The 19,306-nt window shown below is 34.7% G+C and overlaps 1 protein-coding gene across 1 annotated transcript in view; it reads right to left on the reverse strand.

The window, feature by feature from the left end:
• VPS13B (vacuolar protein sorting 13 homolog B (yeast)) overlaps positions 1–19,306 on the reverse strand; it is a 933,283-nt gene that overhangs the window by 537,271 nt on the left and 376,706 nt on the right. Inside the window, exon 21 of the mRNA XM_012643529.1 lies at positions 18,811–18,958. Within this exon, the coding sequence (XP_012498983.1) occupies positions 18,811–18,958 (148 nt within the window). The remainder of the gene's footprint in view (positions 1–18,810; positions 18,959–19,306) is intronic.

Consider the following 19,306-nt stretch of genomic DNA (forward strand, 5'->3'; position numbering starts at 1 on the left):
TTATATATCATGGTAAGTGAAAGGTCTTACTAATAATCTATCTAAGAGAAAGTAAGGGAAATAAACTCATAACACAACTATGCTTTGTTTAATTAAAACACCTGTGGTCTAACTCGTTATCTCTAAGACCTAGTTTTCTCAGCCTTGAAGAGCCCTAAGCAGAGTAGGGCTGCAAGCTCCCCACTTCGGTTCTTGCCAGCACTAGATTTCAGGACTCAGATAACCCAGCCTCACAGAGAAAAGAAAAATAAAAAACACCTAAAACAACTTCGCCACTGCTTCTATTATCAGTTTGCTAAAGCAGAGGGAAAAGAAAAGCCATCTTTACCCTTTAAAACACCAGCGGATTTTCCTCAACTGCCTGGCTTTTTCACTCCTATCTCTGTGTGCCACGGCCCCTCCCTCTCCTCTCTCGCTCTCTCCCCCTCCCCCTCTGCCTCTCCCTCTCTCTCTTTTCTTGCTCTCCCTCCCTCCCTCTCTAGAAAATAAAGTTTGTACTTCTTTCCATCCTAGACTTTTTCGGAGAATTTTTTCTCACCTGCGCCATGAGCACCTAGTAAATTTGGACCTTTCCAGTAAGAAACATAAAGTTTATTCTGAAGGTACTAAGAAGACAGGGAAAATTTTTAAGCAAGGCAGTGTAATAAAATTTGAATTTTAGAAGTGAAAATTCTCACATTAATACAAAGGATATATAATTGGAAGAGGGAGAGAGTGAAAACACAGAGCTGAATTAGGAGTTGTTTTGGTAATACTTCAAACTCTTCTCATTTTATTTGATTGCTGATACAGGAGTTTTAAGTTGAATCTATTATGACTCCAGTTCATAATCTGGATGTTAACTTAAATAAACTCATGAAATATGTTTATCTGATCTGCACTTACTTCTCCTTTAAGTGGAGAACAGGAAAAGTTAAGTTTTGATCATTGACTACTTTGTGGGAGCCCAAAGAAAAACTCCAGGCCTAAAAAGTTCATTCTTTTGTTTCATGATTTGACATATATAATTGCAATCATTTTAAGTATCCACTAAGTATATAATTGTAAGTATTTATTGATGGTATCATTTATCTTTCACTTCTTCAAACTTGTTTCAAATATTCAGAGAGAAAATGAGATTGATTAACTGAGGTTCCCACTTCTAAAGATACCTCTAGCATTTCACTTCGCCTGAAAGAAGGGATGATGCCACAGAACCCAGAGGAAGAGTAAAATTCTTTTCTCAGTATTACCCCCTGAAAATTAGACACAACTCCAAGAGACAATATGTTGACGCTGTATTACTTTACTTCTTTAAATGAGTAAAACTGAGGATCAAAGATAAATTAAGTTCTGTAACTCTACTAACAGAAAATAAAGTTACATTTTGCATACCCCATTAAGAAGGCCTGAGAATTATGCCTAATATATACAGATATCTTACAAAAACTGTAATCATCCTATATAGCCTGAGTGATCCTAGATAGAACACATCCCTCTAGCTCCCAATATTCACAGCCTTGCCACTTAATTCTGCCTTATAAACCCCAAGGTTAATTCTGTCATGCCCTTTACCTTCTATTTACATCAGCCACCAGGAGAAGCCCAAAATTCTAAGAATAACCCCTATTACCCAAATTCTCATCACCAAACAGATCTGTACAACCCCATCTGACCCCATCTCTCATTCCACAACACTGGAATCTCTTCCATTCTGCCCTTCAGCACTCATGATACATCATCAGCAAAACCTCCTATATCTTCCTCAAACTCTTTTCTAAATCCAAGGCCCTAAGGATCAGTAGAGTGGCTAAATGGAAGGTACCTGGTTCACTGCTTGGAGGAGAGCTACTGAACTCTGAATCCGGCAACAGACCTTCCTTGAGCAAGAAATGGATTCTATCTACTGATTAAGTCAATGAAATTTTGTGGTAGTTTTTTAGAGCTATTGGACAACACTGACCAATAGGACCTGTAAAAGGAACTGAAACAGTTGATCATTTCTATCCTCTTAAAACACTTTTTAAAAAAAATTTTTTCTAAATGCCACTGTCTCTATGTTTCCCTTCACCCTCACTGGTAACTCCTCAGTTTTCTTGCTAATTCTTCATTTTCCAGACCTGTAAATGTTGAAATGTCCAAGGGTTCAGTCTTTGAGCCATTTCTCTTCTATACAAACACTCTCTTCTTAGATGATCTCACTCAGTGTCATAGCTTTAAGTATCCTCTGCAAGGATTCTATTCCCAGGGAACAGTCTGGATCTTCCCTCTCAGCTTCAGACTATTTATCTAGCTTCTGACTCACATCTCCACTGAGGATATATAACAGGAATTTCAAATTTAACATAGCCAAAGGAAAACTCTTGAATCTCCTTCTGACCCATACTCTTCATCTTATAGTCCTTCAAGTCTCAGTAAATAGCAAATCTACCTTTCTAGTTGCTCAGGACAAAAACAAAACAAAAAAACCTAACCCCTCTCTCTCATACCACATATCCTAGCAATTACCATAATCTTATTAACTCTATCTCAGAATACATCCTGAATTTGACTTTGCATTCTCAAAGTAATACAACCCTGATCTAAGTAACCATGATTACAAGAATACACTATGGCAACAGCCAGATGGCAACTGGACTACCTGCTTCTATTCTTTCTACCCTACAGCCTATTTTCAACACAGCGCCCAGAGTGATACTGGTAAAACAGCCAGAAAAAGTCACATCACTCCTCTACTTAAAACTCTTCGATGACATCCCATCTTGCTCACTTTTATTAGTCAAAGTCCTTACACTGGTTTGTAAGTCCCTACAAGAACTGTCTTCCTTACTTCCCCTTCCATCCCTCTTCCCAGTGCTCTCTCTGCTCCAGCCATGTAGTCCTCCTTGCAAGTCCCTGAAGGCAAGCTCACTGACAAGAATACAGGGTTGAAGAATACAGTAGAAGAGAACCATACCCCACCACCTTTGTCTCAATCCTCCATTTCCTAACATCCTTAGGAGATCTCAGACGCATTTTTGAAATTTCAGCACAGCAGGAATACAGGCAAACAGATGCCTACTTGTGAATCTTATTATATTGGTATTCCTCCATTCTGCTGATGTGGCTTGGAAAACATTTGAAAATGAGATAAAGGAAAATGCTAGCCTCTTCCAAGACTTTTGAGCTACGGAAAAGTTGCTTAGTTCAATTCGGTAAGCATTGCTGAGTGCCTACTTGTGCTAAGTCCTGAAGAAACAAAGAGGTATATAAGGCTAGAATCACACCTTTGAGAACCTTGCATTCTAAAAAGAGAGATGGATAGGTAAAGACAGAAAATTTTATCATAATGTAGTAAGAACAATAACTGTAAATGCATTGTCTTATGATGAACTCTCACTCTGTTCTAAACCACATGTGTATATCTATGGAAAAGAAGCTATAACTCATCTACGATCTTAAAAATGATTTGATGATTTCTGGAAAGAAATACAAATTTATATATACTTCTTGAAAAAGGTAAGAAAAAAAGGAGTCAATTGTTTGCTTTAAAAATAACCTAAATCTGTATTTTCTTCTTCATTTCCTTGGCTACCAATCTATTGAAAATCTTCATCACTACAAAGTATATTTACCCACTGTTCTGCTAAGGGTCTTTCTCTTTTGGTTCCACCCTACAGACTAGTCTCAACAGTATAATACTATTTAAGAATGAAAGCATCTCAGCCAAAGCTCTCTATCTGGCTTTCACAGCCCCGTATAAGCTGGTCTTGTCTCTCTTGAAACTGTTCAACTTCATTTTCTACTACTTTCACCAAAGAATCTCTCTAATCAGTGTCTTCCCTCTCCTGTTACATCTGAACTGCCCCTTCTTGGCTGTTCCAAATCCTATCTATTTAAGACCTACCTCAAGCTGTATCCCCTCAATGAAAACTTCCCCAATTCCTAAAGTCTATAGTAATGATTCCTTTCTCTAAATTTTCCTCACTTCTGTAAAGTCTATTACATTGCCCATTACTTTTCTTTCTCCAGTTAGAACCTAAAGTTCATCAGCACAGAAGTCATGTCATATATGACTTGTAATTTCCCAAAGCATTTAGCACAGAGTGAAGAACAATGCAGCAATTCAAGATTATATTTACTGGTTTCAAGACTAGAAATAAAATTTTACCCCAATATCCTGGGTTGTACTTGGGACTATTCTTATCGTAATTCAATATTTTAAAACACATCTGAATTTCTGATGTAGTGGGAATACTCTGAACAATTATGTATACCAATTGAAATTATACTACGAGCTGCTAACTCCTTCTGAACATTTGATAAATATTTCTGAGAAATCTGGGAACAGATACGAAAAATTATAGGATATCAACTTAAATCAATTAAAGGACAAGGGGTGAAAAAGATTAAGGAATATGCATTTATCCTAAATATAAATAACAAGTGAGAAAAGGGTTTTATTCCTTCACGCTGCAACTATTTACTCCATGTTTGCTCAATGCGAGAAATGGTTGTTAGATTCTGGGAATAAAAAAGTGAACAAGTCAGATACAGTCCTTGACATATATTCTAGAGAAGAAGAGAGGGGAAAAAACATGGTAAGTACTATGAGGACAGAAAAGAGGTGCTAAGGTAGGGAATCCTGGGACAGTAGCACAGACCTATTTTAGAAAGACTGAATAGGGAAGGTTTCTTTACTGAAAGGGTAACATTTAAACTAAGACCTGGGGCATGAAAAATATATAGCAATGAAAAAAGCAATGGAAACAGGAAAAATAGCATAATGCAAAAGATCCCAGGGCAAGAAAAATCATGAAGTGTAGGAGGAAATGAAAGGGGATTGGTATAGGAGAAAAATGATGAAAGATGGAATGGAAGGACCCAACAGAGGTTAGATCAGATCAAACTTTGTAGGCCATGGTAAGGAGTCTGGGTTTTATCTTAAGTGCAATGAGAAGCAACTAACATGTTTTACAGGGAATGACATGATCCACTTAAGATTTTTAAGGCTTTTGCTACAACATGGACAATGGATTAGGGTAACTGAGATCAGAGAATAAGATAATATGGAATGACACCAGTAAGACTAGTTAGAGTACCCTTGCATTATTCTATAAAAGAATTGACGTGGCTCTGACTAGGGTTGTAGCATACAAACAAACAGATTCAAGACATAACTTGGAGGGAGAAGGGAGAGGAAAGGGAGACACTAAGAATCAATCCTAGGTTCAGCCTTGAGCAACATGGTGAATGGAGGTGGGGGTTGTAAACACTGAGGAAGGCAAATGAAACAAGACATGTTAGTCTTGAGCACCCTGTAAGATACCTAAGCAGAGATGAACAGGCAACTGGATATGCCTTTTCACCTTTAAAAAAGAGAAAAAGAAAAATAAGACTGGTATAAAAAAGCAGATCAGTTAGATAAATATCAAGGAGAAGGCAGATTGTCACTGTGAAATAAATTTTATTATGTAGGCTGAACTGATATACTGAATTTAAAGGGAACTTACAGATGATTAAGCTCCAAAGGAGAAAAGAAAGAATAAAATTACACTATAAGGTAAGGGACTACTAGACAAAATCAGTTTCACCCTGCTTGAAGTCTAAAGTTTTCCTTTTAAAATTCAAGAATCAAAAATGTGATTTTTATCTTTTGAGTCTCGTTTTATTACTTTAAAGAACTTTCACATATCTTACTTTACTTGATTCTTACAACAACATTGTGAGGAATTGTTACGTATACTTATTATCATTTTATAAACGAAGAAAACGAGGCTATGTGATGTTAGCTTGACATGGGTTGAGGGTAGGATCAAAACCTTGGTGTTTTGGTCCCTAGTTTACTGGTTTATCGACCATACCTCCCTAATTCTTGATCTGTATTTTACACTGATTATTATTTTTGGCAACATTATTTGGCAATATAAATGACTTGAAGAGAAAGTGACCTTTTCATAGCAATACTATTTTTTAAATTTCTAAAGGTTAGATAATATTTAAAGCTTTAAGCAACTTGCCATAGAACTGCAATAATGCCTGAGATTTTTCATCAAAATACAGACTACATTCAATACTATCACTCTCGAAAACCCTTTGGGAAATAATGGCTTTTGGATTCTGCGAGTCAGTGTGACATGGCATGCAAAATTGCATCTCATGCTGAGCCAACCAGGAAAATATATGTCATCACTATGTGACATTCAGAATTTCATCTGGAAACTATAATCTTGTTCTTACTGCTAAAAAGGGGTGAAAAGACTGTATAAAAAACAATTTGGTTGAATTTTTGCTGAATTCTTGCCAGTTTGTATAAAAACTAGAATAACTTACACTTACTTCCAAAGATCTCTATATTTGAAAAACTGATACTTATTAACATCAATATATTCTCAAAGAACTTTAAAATTAAGTGATATAGTTCAAATCATGTTATGATTAATTCGATTTGATGGTTCTCTTGGAAAAATATTTACAATGAAACATAAAGTTGAAAAATTAATAAATTGTGCAAAGCAGAACTGTATTGTTCAAAACTGTATACAACAAAAACACATCCTAATTCCCTTCCCCTAACTAAACCCTAGCTTAAAAAAACAATAACCCCCACCAAAACTTCTGTAAAGTCTACAATCTGTCTAATGTATCTCATGTCTTTCTCTTCCACAACCTTTTTCCCCTGCCCCCAGTTCATATGTGTAATGCCTTCATAATCCTTTTACCTTCTATCAAAACAGAAATGTGTGAATGTGATTAAGTTGAAGTGTTATAAAATCAACAGTTTATATTTTAAACCTGGGTGACTAATAGTAAAATGAAAAATTAGTAGACACAAACTAGAAAATCTGTCTCTCAGAAATTATCCTCCTGAGCCATGTTTCTGCTATTCCTACATTTTCTGGTATTATATCTCATGCCCCTGAACACAGGGGTGAATACAAGATCCAATCTGGGCTGACTCTGCACCAATCATAGTATCTAACCTCCCTGACCATAGTGCCTGTCTAAAATGTGAGCACAGGATTCAAGACAGGTCAAGCAGAATCCTTTTCAGGTATGTTTTCAATAGACATTGAACAAGATCTGTTTCTCCCTGATCACAGAGCATTAAGTATGTGAGTTCAGAGGTACCACAGCCATGTACAATGCTATGTCAAGAAACCTATGTTCAGGAAGAGAAAGTGAAGCCAATATGGAAAGACAGAGAACTGATAGTATAGAGTCTCTGGTTCTAAGTCATTCCAAGAAAAAGATCTGTCTTTGCCTTTCTTACCATTTTGGTTATGGGAATCGATAAATAGCCTCCTCCCTTTTTTATTTTTTACTTGAAATCTTTTGAATATAGTTTCTGCATCTTGCAATCAGAGAGTCCTTTTTAATTTAGAAATGTTTATACTCTAGTAAAGGAATCGCCTATCAATTAGGGGGAAAACCAGGCAATATGTTAGTAGACACACATGCCCTGCCTTTAGCAACATCATTACCCAGCCTACATAGACTCCAAAATGCTTTAAGCATATCACAGAGATTATTTCCCCACTTCTCAGGCTTACCTCCTCAAGAACTATTCAACCTCATTGCCTTTATAGCTCATCTGGTCCTCAGTCTTTCAATTACCATATTCACTGGTCATTATCCCACTGATTCTCTGCCTGAGCCTGCAAATTTGGAGACTCTATTGATTTTTTCTCTCCTCTGATATCCACACCAGAAGATTTCTTTTACTACTTCAGCCAATACCTTTCTTAATTTAACTGGCTCCTTGGAACCTAAAGGACAGATCTCCAGGTGTCCTTGGCCTGACCCAGTTCCCTTTTGCACTTATAGTTGTCAAGAATAACTGTACAATATCCTGAGAATGCAACGTCCTGAGATAGGAAAGGACTGACCAGAAGGGCTTGGGCTCTGTTCCAGTGCCCCCTAGAAACAGGACACTTCAATGCTTTAAAGCCAGTAAGTCACATCGCCCTCAGATAAAAAACCAAGGGAGGGATGCTTTCCAGGGTCCTTCAGGTGCAGTGCAAATGGAGCATGTGCACAAGAGATACCATTTGTCCTGAGAAGTTTTCCTGAGCCTGGGGGAACCAGCTTACGTTAAATCCTAGGCTTTTGTTGTCCCTTTACGTCTATCTGTGCATATAGTAATAAGTCTAATCTCCTTCATGTAACTTGTTGCATATGAATGTGTTCTGTTTCAGCAGACAAGTTGGTAATCAGTCCACAATGAAACTGCTTCACAGGATCTTCCTATCTGGGACTTACGTGAGAAGCTTTCTATAGGTAATGTTAAACTTCCACATAATAACATTACAATACATTAGTGTTCTTCAAAAATGTAGTACACAAGCTCTCAGGGATGCCGAGGCGGGCGGATTGTTTGAGCTCAGGAGTCCGAGACCAGCCTGAGCAAGAGCGAGACCCTGTCTCTACTAAAAATACAAAGAAATTAATCGGACAACTAAAAATATATATAGAAAAAATTAGCCGGGCATGGTGGCGCATGCCTGTAGTCCCAGCTACTCGGGAGGCTGAGGCAGGAGGATCGCTTGAGCCCAGGAGTTTGAGGTTGCTGTGAGCTAGGCTGACGCCACGGCACTCTAGCCAGGGCAACATAGTGAGACTCTGTCTCAAAAAAAAAAAAAAAATGTAGTACACAAAACTATAAGACTACTCTTGGAGGTGTTGGAAAAAAACATGAGAATATCTGTTCATATTTTCTTTTATCTAGAAATGAGAAAGACAGTTTATTAATATTTAATGAAGTAGACTGTCATTGGGGCCCTTCCCCATGTCAGAAGGCCACCAGTAACACTATGTTAAGTACGCTGAAGAAGAGTGGACATTCAACATAAGGAATTGGCAGGGGCCCTTCAATCCTTCCTTTGTTTCAGTTAATTGTGGCATATTAAAATTTATATATGCACAGTTAAGTGGGTTTACAAATTTTATTATCTATTTTTAACTAAATTAATCCTCACAATTTGGATACACCCTTTTAAAAGATTCTTGTAAAAGACACTGAAACATATGGATTAAAGAGAAAACTAATTTATTTAAAAGGAAAAGGCAACAGATTTCCATTAAATTGATATAATGATCTTATTTATATAAAGAGGATGAAAATTTACAGTCTGATGTCAGCGAATCTTTGCAAAATGGATGGGACTGAGAAATAATTATTCTGAGTGCAGTCAGTGATGTTCTTTTTCCTTCTTGGATATTATGTATCTCAGTGAGGTGGCTTTTCAATTATGTCAGCCATATTCTAACTACTGGAATAAGCTGAATTAAAAACTAAACCTTTAAGTTATTATAAAAAAGTATTAAACAATATTTAAAAATGCAATATTACCCTTACTGATATATTATTGATATATTATTAAAATTTAGAATAATAAATTAGAATCTATTAGAATTAGATTTAAATGTTCATTAAATTATAATTATCTTGCATACTTTATTAGAGAATACAATGATACACATATTTAATGCATAACTCAAAAATGCTATGGATACTTGCTCAAAAAAATTATAGGAATAAACTAAGAAAAATATTTCAAGACTACTTTTCTAAAACTTAACTATTTTAAAACAGTTTGTGTTTCCTGTATTTGTTTTAATTTATTTCTTCCCAGTGTTTATTAATGCTTTTACCAAAATGTGAGCCTGCCTGAGCTGTGCTGAGGGAAACCAAGAAACAGTATTCTGGGGTTGGGGAGGGGCTATTAGTTTTCTTCCTCCTTTTTGGTTTTGTTTTGATCCAAGCTTGGGCCAGAATGTTTAAAATGGGGAGGAATGAGATAGTGCCGACAGTAATTAAAGTAAAAGAACTCCAACAGGATGTAGAAGAAATTTCTCAACATTAAAATAATTTACCTTCTATAGCTTTCTCCTCTGACAAAATTTAATGGAGTTTATTTTCCACATTCAAAGTAAAAATGAGAAGAAAAATTTGAACACATTAAAAGAAACCATACACAAATAAATCTTCTGTTTTACAGTCCCAGAGAAATAAAAAGTGAGCCAAAGAAGTAAGGAACAAGACTTTTTTAAAATTAGTTACTAGTCTAACTCTTGAGAATAAAAGTTCCAAGAAGATAGGACATTATTTGCATGCTAAGCAAAGTATAATACATTTTAAAATAAAAACCAATAAACCTACTTTGCTTAACAAACTGAACACATTCTTGGAATTAACAAATAAAAACTATAAGGTAATCTGTAGGATACACTTAAAGACACACTAAAAAATGTGCAATTATATCTCTATGAGTTGATGATTTACTTCAGGAGTTCCCATATAAACACTAGCAATGCAGGAAATTCAAGTATGTGGTAAATGCCAAGTAAGTAGTGCAACTGATATATGGCTATAAAAGATTATTATCAAATGACCAAGGGATGCTTTATATTGGTGAAGGTGATAGCTATCACCCTCACAAACATGAAACATAAAAAACAAAATCAAAAAGCTAAGGAACTCAGTCTATGGCTACAACCATCTACACTATGGCTGACATATCAAATGATCATCAGTATCTGCTGAATTCCTTTAGGAAACTAATCTTAGAAATATAGTCTAATTACAAATTATCCTCATTACCCAGAACAGTGCAGTTATAATTTGAATTTTAACTAACATTTTAAGCTCTGCAGACTGCAAATACTTTGTCCCATGAATTTTTGTTTAGAAATAAAAATAACTTATCTTACAATGTACAAAAGGGAAAAAAGAACAGCAAATCTATATTTTTATTAAGTTCTCTGATGACTTTCTGAATGACATTTTCAAGTTATTTTATTTTAGATGTACTTCATTGATATACTTCATTTTATTTTCAACCTTTTTCTGTTCTAAAAGGGTAAAATATTTTTTAAACCACATTTTATCCCGAGAGAATAAAATCAATTGCATATTATACATTAGTGTCTAACTTCATGCTTCAATATTTTTCAATGAAATTAAATATCTAATTAATCACAAAGGAATGAAATTTTAAGCTAAACTGAATGATTAAAGCAAACAACTTCTAATATACATAAACCCACAAAAAATGTATTTCTTCCATATTAATACCAATTCCACACTGTAATTAGGAACATACCTGCTTGACATTCAAGCTTAATCAACTTAAGGACAGCTTGATCATTTTTAGATGAATAACTATATTGGTATGACGCATTTTGCTTATAATCCACAGGTCTTACAAATTAGAAATTCAAAATTTTCAGTGCCTTCAGGAGCCACTGTTACTAGCAAAATTGAAAATCTCCCTACTTAAAACCATCCTACAAGATATACTACCTGTAGCTAGAATAATTTTTTTTAATTTAAAGGAATTTCAAAACTGGAATAATATATTAAACTGATGGAAAAAAAGAAAGTGTAATGTCATGTTTTGTTTTGGTAGAAGGAATACATTTCCTGTATGTGAAAAATACGAGCCTTGCCTTGAAAATTTCCTGATCTCTTACATTCTCTAAAACAGTACAAGAAAAACAATACTTATCCTGCATAAATACTTGTCTGTGGAGAGAAAAATAACTAAATTCATCTGTGGTGGTACATATTTTTATCTTCTTATCCCTGTCTTAAAGGAAGAGGCAATTTTCCAGAATGTTAAGCCTTATATCTATGCATATATCTTATATCCTGCTTACCTGGAATCTCACTGTATAAATTATTCCTAGTCTTTGTATCTCCAATTTTGCCTTCTGTCCTCTTCTCTATAGCTATAGACACACCCAAGTGTCTGCCATAGTCAAATCTCTTGAAAGAGTGGTATACACAGGCTGTCCCTACTTCCTCGGTTCTTATTCATTCCCTAACAGACAAATATCTTCTGGCCAACTGACCTAAAACATACTAACAGATAGTTTTTCAGTCTCCTTGTTTTTGATGACTCTACAGCAGATCATGCTATTGGGGCTCAGAAAACAATACCCTCAAATGAAAGCCTCAAAAGCAAAAGTTTTTCTCTGACCTTTTCCTGCCCTTCTGTCTTTCATTCCAATTCTCCCCAAAGGCTAGTCGTTGAAACTAGAATCCCTCTTCCACTAGGCAGGTCATAGAAACCAGAACTCCTTTTCCCCAAAGCCAGCCATCAAGCCTAAAAATATTACTCCAACTTCCCTCTGTCTTTCTGCATGAAAACTGGCCATACAGAAATCATAGAAATTATCTAATCTACTTTGACTATAGATCATAAGACTCCCATTTCAGAGAGGATCCTGCCCCATACACAGAAGAAAGGAATGCATGCTCAGAGAGGCCAACAAGAATCTAGAGACAGACACGCCTTGCTGGGTTTTCCCCATCTATTAGCATTAGATCAAACTCTTTTTGTCCAGTCATATTTCTACATGGCTGGCCATGCTTAGTTGAACCTAAACATAAAAATGGACAATTCCCCCTGTACCTTCGGGCCTTCATTCTGAAGGCTCCCATGTATACATATCAACTAAATTTGTATGCCTTTTCTTCAATTAATCTGCCTTTTGTGAGTTTATTTTTCAGAGAATCTTCAGAGGGCCACAATGCATATCCACCTTCTCCCAGAAAACTCTTTTCAACTGTGTCATACATACACACATTGCTTTGTTGCCTACTTCTCATAATGGTGCTTCTAAACTTCCTCCACTGGCTCCTTTCCCTTACTCTTTAATGAAAGAGTTCCTTTACATTTCATTTTAGGCTCTCTTCTCATCCTACTGCATACATGGTTTGAGAGATTTCATTCACTCTGTGACTTCCACTATGATCCATATGTTGGTGACTCCTAAACCTATATCTTTTATCATGAAATATCTAGGCCATACTACAAACATTTTTTTTTTTACCAGCTTTGTCTTCTGATATCCCCACTAAAAGGAAACTACTTATATTTTTAAATTTTCTTCCGAAACTCAGCTCGTGACACTCATTATAAGTCACTGTGAAATGATTTCTAATATCCACTCTCCCTTTTTTTCTCAATTAGAACCCAAAAGTTTTAGCCAGGCGCATAGCCTTAAAAAATACAGAATACATTATTCCTGAGTCCACTTATGCAGCTAGATCTAATCATGAGCTTCTGGCCAAGAATATATAAATAAAAGTGTGATGTGCAACTTCCAGGTGGTTGTTAAAGAGACAGGGAATGCCCTTCTCTCTCCCTTTATTCATTTCTACTCATGGAAATACAAACTTGATTAACTGTTGAAGCAGCTATCTTGAACCATGAGGCAAGTCAGGTAATGGAGGACACTCCTAATGGAATAAGAAACTACCTGTTCAGCTTTAGAGTTCCCACTTAAAGTTTCAAATGAAAGACAAACAAAATTCAACCCTGTTTAAACCCCTGTTATTTAGGGTTTTCTGCTATTTTCAGCCAAACTTAACTCAATCCTAAATAATATATTATTTAAACTCTTACTTAGATTTAAAATACTATATGTTGAAATGAGGTCAGAAAAAGATGTAACTAGAAATATTCTACCTAATAATTAAAGTTCATTCTCCGATAGAAAGATTCTTAAAAAAAGAAAGAAAAGCAAAGAGTCCGAAATCTTTTGCTGTTTGTAACATAAACAAAATACTTTTTAAGATTTCAGGATTTTTCATATCTAATTCTATTTGAAGAACTAGGCATAAGAGATAGATTTTCCATATGTCTGACAAAAATTTGAAACATCTGAAGCATCATACATTTTTTATATTAACAGAAGGATCAACAACTCTGGAATATATTTAAAGATATTTCAAGGAAGAAAAAAATATAATAGTAGTGTTTCACTTTTGAGTTTCATCCAGGAACTTAACTGTGCATCAGTGAGGTGATACCCAATTAAAGGCAGATGGAGCCATCCATGCTCTCATCATAGAAAGTAAATGTTTTCCAGTAGTATCTATCTTGGTAATTCTGACACAAAATTCTTCACTGTCTTAGTGCTATGGGACTGGGCTTCAAATTTAGAATAATTCCTTGGCAAAAAAAAAAAAAAGGCACTATGAAGTTGGCTGGTTATATGTTAGGTATCACAGATGAAACAGTGGATGACTAAATTTACAGAGACCGGATTTTCAAGATTGGCTATGCCATTAAGGAAAGAAAGAAGGAAACCAATAATCATAGAATGACTACCATGTTCTGGTACTTTCAATTAAAAAATCTCATTAATATCTTTTTAACTTCGGATAAGGTGACCTCTTTATGACTCAATCTCCATAATTATAAAGTGAGGGTTACATTATATAATTTATTCTTTTATAGATATAGCGAGAGAGAGTGGGGGGAATATATACATATCTATATAAATATATATTCCTATATATATGTATACAATTCCAAATCATTTATACATAGATATCTACATGCCTCATTTCCTCACCTGCTTCAAGTATCTGGTCAAACATGAACTTGCAGGAAGGCCTACACTCACTACTATAATTATCATTCCACAGTTCACTAAGGCTCTATACATTTTTTTCCTTTATTCTCTTTGTTCATAATTTTGACAAGTTTCTATCACTATGTGAAGTTCATTAATCTTTTCTTCAGCAATGTCTACTCTATTGCTAATTCCACTGAGTTTTTATTTCAGATATTATATTTTTCAACTCCAGAGTTGCATTTGGTTCTTTTTATATTTCCCATTTCTGTCTTCAATGTGTCCAACTTTTTGTAAATACTTGAACATAGTTATAATACCTGTTTTAACATACAGGTATTTAATGTACCTGCTAATCCTATCATCTGTGTCATTTCTCAGTCTATTTGTATCAACTAGTTTTTCTCCTGGTCATGGTTTCCTGCTACTTTGTATCTCTACTAGACTTTGATTGAACGCTTGACATTGTTATCTTCAAGTTGTTACATGTCTGGATCATAGTGTATTGTATTCTTTTCAATAATGTTGGGCTATGATAGTGATCTTATTGTATTCATTTTTATAATAACAGTTACTTGCTGTTTTGTTTCCTTCAGAGGCTTGTTTATAAGCTTGTTTAAGGTAGGTGTAGGGTGGCCTTTACTCTATGAATAATTTAGCCCCACTACTGAGAAATAGCCCTTCTGAGGTCTCTACTGAATGTCCCAAAAGACCAATAAGAATTGTATACTATAGGCAGTAAGAACTTAAATGCCTTCCAGCCCTGTGTGAGTCTGGGACTCATTGAAATCACAGCTCCTAGGTCATTCTTTGGCCAACTTTGTGGAGTTTCATTCAAGGTGTGCATGTCTTACTATTCAGCAAACATTCAAGGAAAATTCTATTGCTGCTTTCTGGAGCTCTTTTTTTGCATAGCTTTCTCTCTCTCTGTCTGGAACTTTATCCCATGATTTCTAGTCATCTCTGCCTCCCTAACCTTAAATCCCTGTCTCTACAATTCAGAAAGACTACTGGGCTCAGTTTGAGATGTCCCACCCTGCTGTGTGTTCTGAAATGTGCCTTCAGCCAGAAAGCCAAGGCAATCCTAGGGCTCACATTTGTTTTCCTTCTATGAGGGATCACAGTCTTGTACTGCCTGTTGTCCAATGTCTATTAGTATTATTTATATTATTATTTTTAATCAGTATTATTTTCCCTGTGCATTTTGTCAAGTTTGTTAGTTATTTACAGCAGGAACATAAATTGAAACCCTGTTACTCCATCATGGCCAGAAACTAAAGTTCCATAATTTATAGCATTATCTACTAAAATCTACCACTATCATGTGTCATATTAGTATCTTGGTACTATTCAAAGAGTCTTAAATTAAAAAGCCTTCCATTATTTAAACTCTGTACTTATATTGCTTGAGAAGTAATAAATAAACAAAAAATGGTTTGTATTTTTTTAAAGAGTTATCATTTATGCAGTACTTTGCTTTATAGAGTTTTCATCTCCCTTACAGACATTTTCATCAAGAATTCCAAATTAAACTTGACATTTCAAAATATAGGGCAAACAGATGTCATAGCTTTTTAGAGGTTTCTTTGTTTTGAAGGATATATAGATTCTCTAGAAGATTATTTGAAATTTTGTGATAATAGATTATCTTCACGTGGAACATGCATGTATTCTGGTTTGGTGTACCCTACGTGACTGTATCACTGAAATAGTGCTATTCTGCTCTCAACACATTCCCAGCTACCAAGCATATGTTCTCCCTGTAGCCAGCTACTTAATATTGGTTAACGGAGATTGGAAGAGGAAAAGGTCTGCTTTTTATTGAATAATTAATAAGCAAAATCAAACCCAATGCGGTATCAGTGGGCTTTGGTCTTCATGTGCCAAAAATACTGTATGATGTGTTGGGGATGAACATAAGATCAACATTGGACTATAAGTTAAGAATATGAAAAAATAATAATTTTAATAAGAATTCAGGCACAAAATTAACACTAACATTTGTCTACTGTATCATGCAGTTAAAAAATAAAAATGTGTGTACTTAACGCTACTGAACTGTATACTTAAAATGGTTAAGATGATTTAAAAAAACCCAACAACCAAGAAAAGGTGTGCAGATGTACAAAAAACTATGACTGCCTTAACTCATTATAATTTATGAAGCACTATAAATAATAATTAAAACAATAACTACTTTTAGATATAGGTACAAATTCAAAGAAATCATAAAACATGTTTTTGATCTAAAAATAAGACTGTATATTTTAATTAAAAATAAAACGAACTTTTAACACTTAATTCTAAGTAAAAAAAATGTTTAGCACACAGCATTCTCAAGAAAGGAGAGAGCACCACTGCCAACTTCCCTCCAAGAGAAGTAAAAACAGTGGGTACCCAAGGGGGGAAGATATATAATTCATAAAGAACAAATGTTATACCCAGGGTTTTTTACCATCTATAAATGTTCATGGTCCCCAAACACGGAAAGCACAGGCAATTAGTTTGATAGCTGTTAACTTTTATGTGAGCTTGAGTAAGAATCTGTATTTCATGAAATACCAATGTCCTTACCTGTATGGAGAATACCTACAGAATATCTGAGGGATCTAAAGATGGGGGAACACTAAAGACAGAAAAGGAAATTATCCTCAACTCTAAAGTAAAGAACCGCAGTTCATATTTGTAATTTGAAATAATTGTTGTTTGCTTAATTTTTCATACTCTATAAATGACTAATAATGGGAAATTATGTTTTCAGCTTTTGTTATTTATTTCCTTCATTAAACACTAATACTAATTTCTTATAAAAACATAGGAAAGTATAATAAATCAAAATAATTCTCAAATAATTGATATGTGATTGATATAATGCATGTGATTGATACGATTGATACCATGCATATACAGATGCATTTCAAAATTTACGATCACAGTTTTGTAGTTGTATATCATATATTTTCATTTACATTATAAGCATTTTCCATCATCATTAATCATCCTTAAAAATTATTTTAAATCAATTATCAAGTGTGATTTCAAGAAAGGACTAAATGGTAAGGCAGGATGTCAGAATATGTGGATCATAAGCATATGAGGTAAATTTATTTTTACCAATGGACATTTATTTATTAAGAGGTGATATTTATAAACCTTTATGTAAATTACCAGTTCAAGAGACCTAAAGTCTGAAAAAACTTAAAATGGCATCTAAAGGAAATAATATCTAATTTTATAATCAAAACTCAACACAAATCACAGATAATCTTTCTATGATACAAAACTAATCATAGGCATTTTTGTCAATTGATAAAGAAAATCTCAAAGTAAAAGACTGGTGGATATGGACAGGCGACAGTCTAATGATTCCACACAATAAACATAATGTCATATTTTAGGAAAAGTAATTGAGCAAAGAATAATAATACTTATGTATAAAACGCTACAAATATTAAACATTTTTGTTGGTGGTGAATGATAAAAAACAACACTCTTCCTCTCAGACCACAAATAAATATTCCTCCTTGTGTGTATGATCATATTTTAAATTCCTTAAAGGTAGGGATCATGTCTTGTTAATATTTTTGCCATCAATTTCACTTAGAAAATAGTCTTGCCTATAATAGACATTTAATAAGTGGTTTTGACTTACTGAAAACATAAAATTTTTATCAATATGGTTGGGAATATCTGAGTTATAAGAAATATAACGCTGAACATCTAAGAATGTAGAATGCCCTGAAGAAAGGTGGCCCATCACCATAAAAATTAGAGGTTAAAGAGAAAAACATCACTTAAAATAAATTATATATAATAAGAATAATTTTTCTTATATATTGACAAATTTTAGTTTATTAAAACACAAAAGAAAATAAAGAAATTACTTTGTAGAAGAATAGTTATGCTTTATATTGCATAGATAATCTAACCGAGAACAAGAGAGAAAGGGGAGGAAAGAATATTGGGATGTAATGTGGTTTTTAAGAATTCACTTAAAGAAGAAACATACTATTGAGAGACAATTTTCCATGGGTCTCTTGTGTCTCTGCATATCTTCAAGTAGAGTCAGTGATGGCCTTTGTTCTCCACTGTGTTTTCAAGGATATATGTATAGCAAACAGCCTCAGAAGACAGAGGTATCATCCTTATAGTTTGCTTATAGCCTTGCACAGAAGACATAGTGCCTCCTGCTGGAGAAAAGGGCAGGAATGATTTCTATCCATTATAAAAAGTTTAGGTTCCCTAAACTCAGGGCACCTCTCCTGTAATCTAATCCACTAGAAATAGGTGTCAACCTGGCCACCCTGTGCTAACACTAGAAAATGCTAATACTCTGACTACTGCTAATGCTATGGGTAACAAAGTCCTTTGTCTCTGGTCCCAGGCGTCTCATGTCTTCAGCTGGCATCCATGAAATTGTGCCTTGCTAACTTGCTAGCTCAGAGGTAAAGTCACTGTCCCTTTACAGTTATTAACACATACCTGTTATTGTTTTTGTTTTTATTGGGCTACTGGCATACTCAGAGGCCTGATACGATTGCTGCTTTGCGAAGGGTGCACTTCCAACAGACACCTCATCTTCTTTCCTTCTACTAATTGGCATAACAAATGGAACAGCTACCACAGACTGCTAGAAAGACCCAAAATGAAAAACTGAATTAGTCACATTTTTTAAACACCGAAGTTTAAACATGGTATCATTGAAGATAGTCCTCAACAGTTGGGGTTGAGACTTTATTATTTTAAATCAGTCCATCTCTCCCTCCCTGACTCCCTTTATCTCTCCCTCTCCCCCATCTCTGTCTCTCTCTCTCTCTCACTCACACATATACACAAACACATACACATGGATGCTTACCAACTTGAATTTTAAATTAAAATTCTATGTGAAAACCAAGAGAGCCTGGAAGTACTCAGTAAACATAAATTTTAGTAAGAGGTATAAAGATAATATGGAAAGGGCATATCAAAACTAAAA

Source organism: Propithecus coquereli, unplaced genomic scaffold (assembly GCF_000956105.1).
Source record: "Propithecus coquereli isolate 6110/MARCELLA unplaced genomic scaffold, Pcoq_1.0 Scaffold2, whole genome shotgun sequence".
Classification (NCBI taxonomy): domain Eukaryota; kingdom Metazoa; phylum Chordata; class Mammalia; order Primates; family Indriidae; genus Propithecus; species Propithecus coquereli.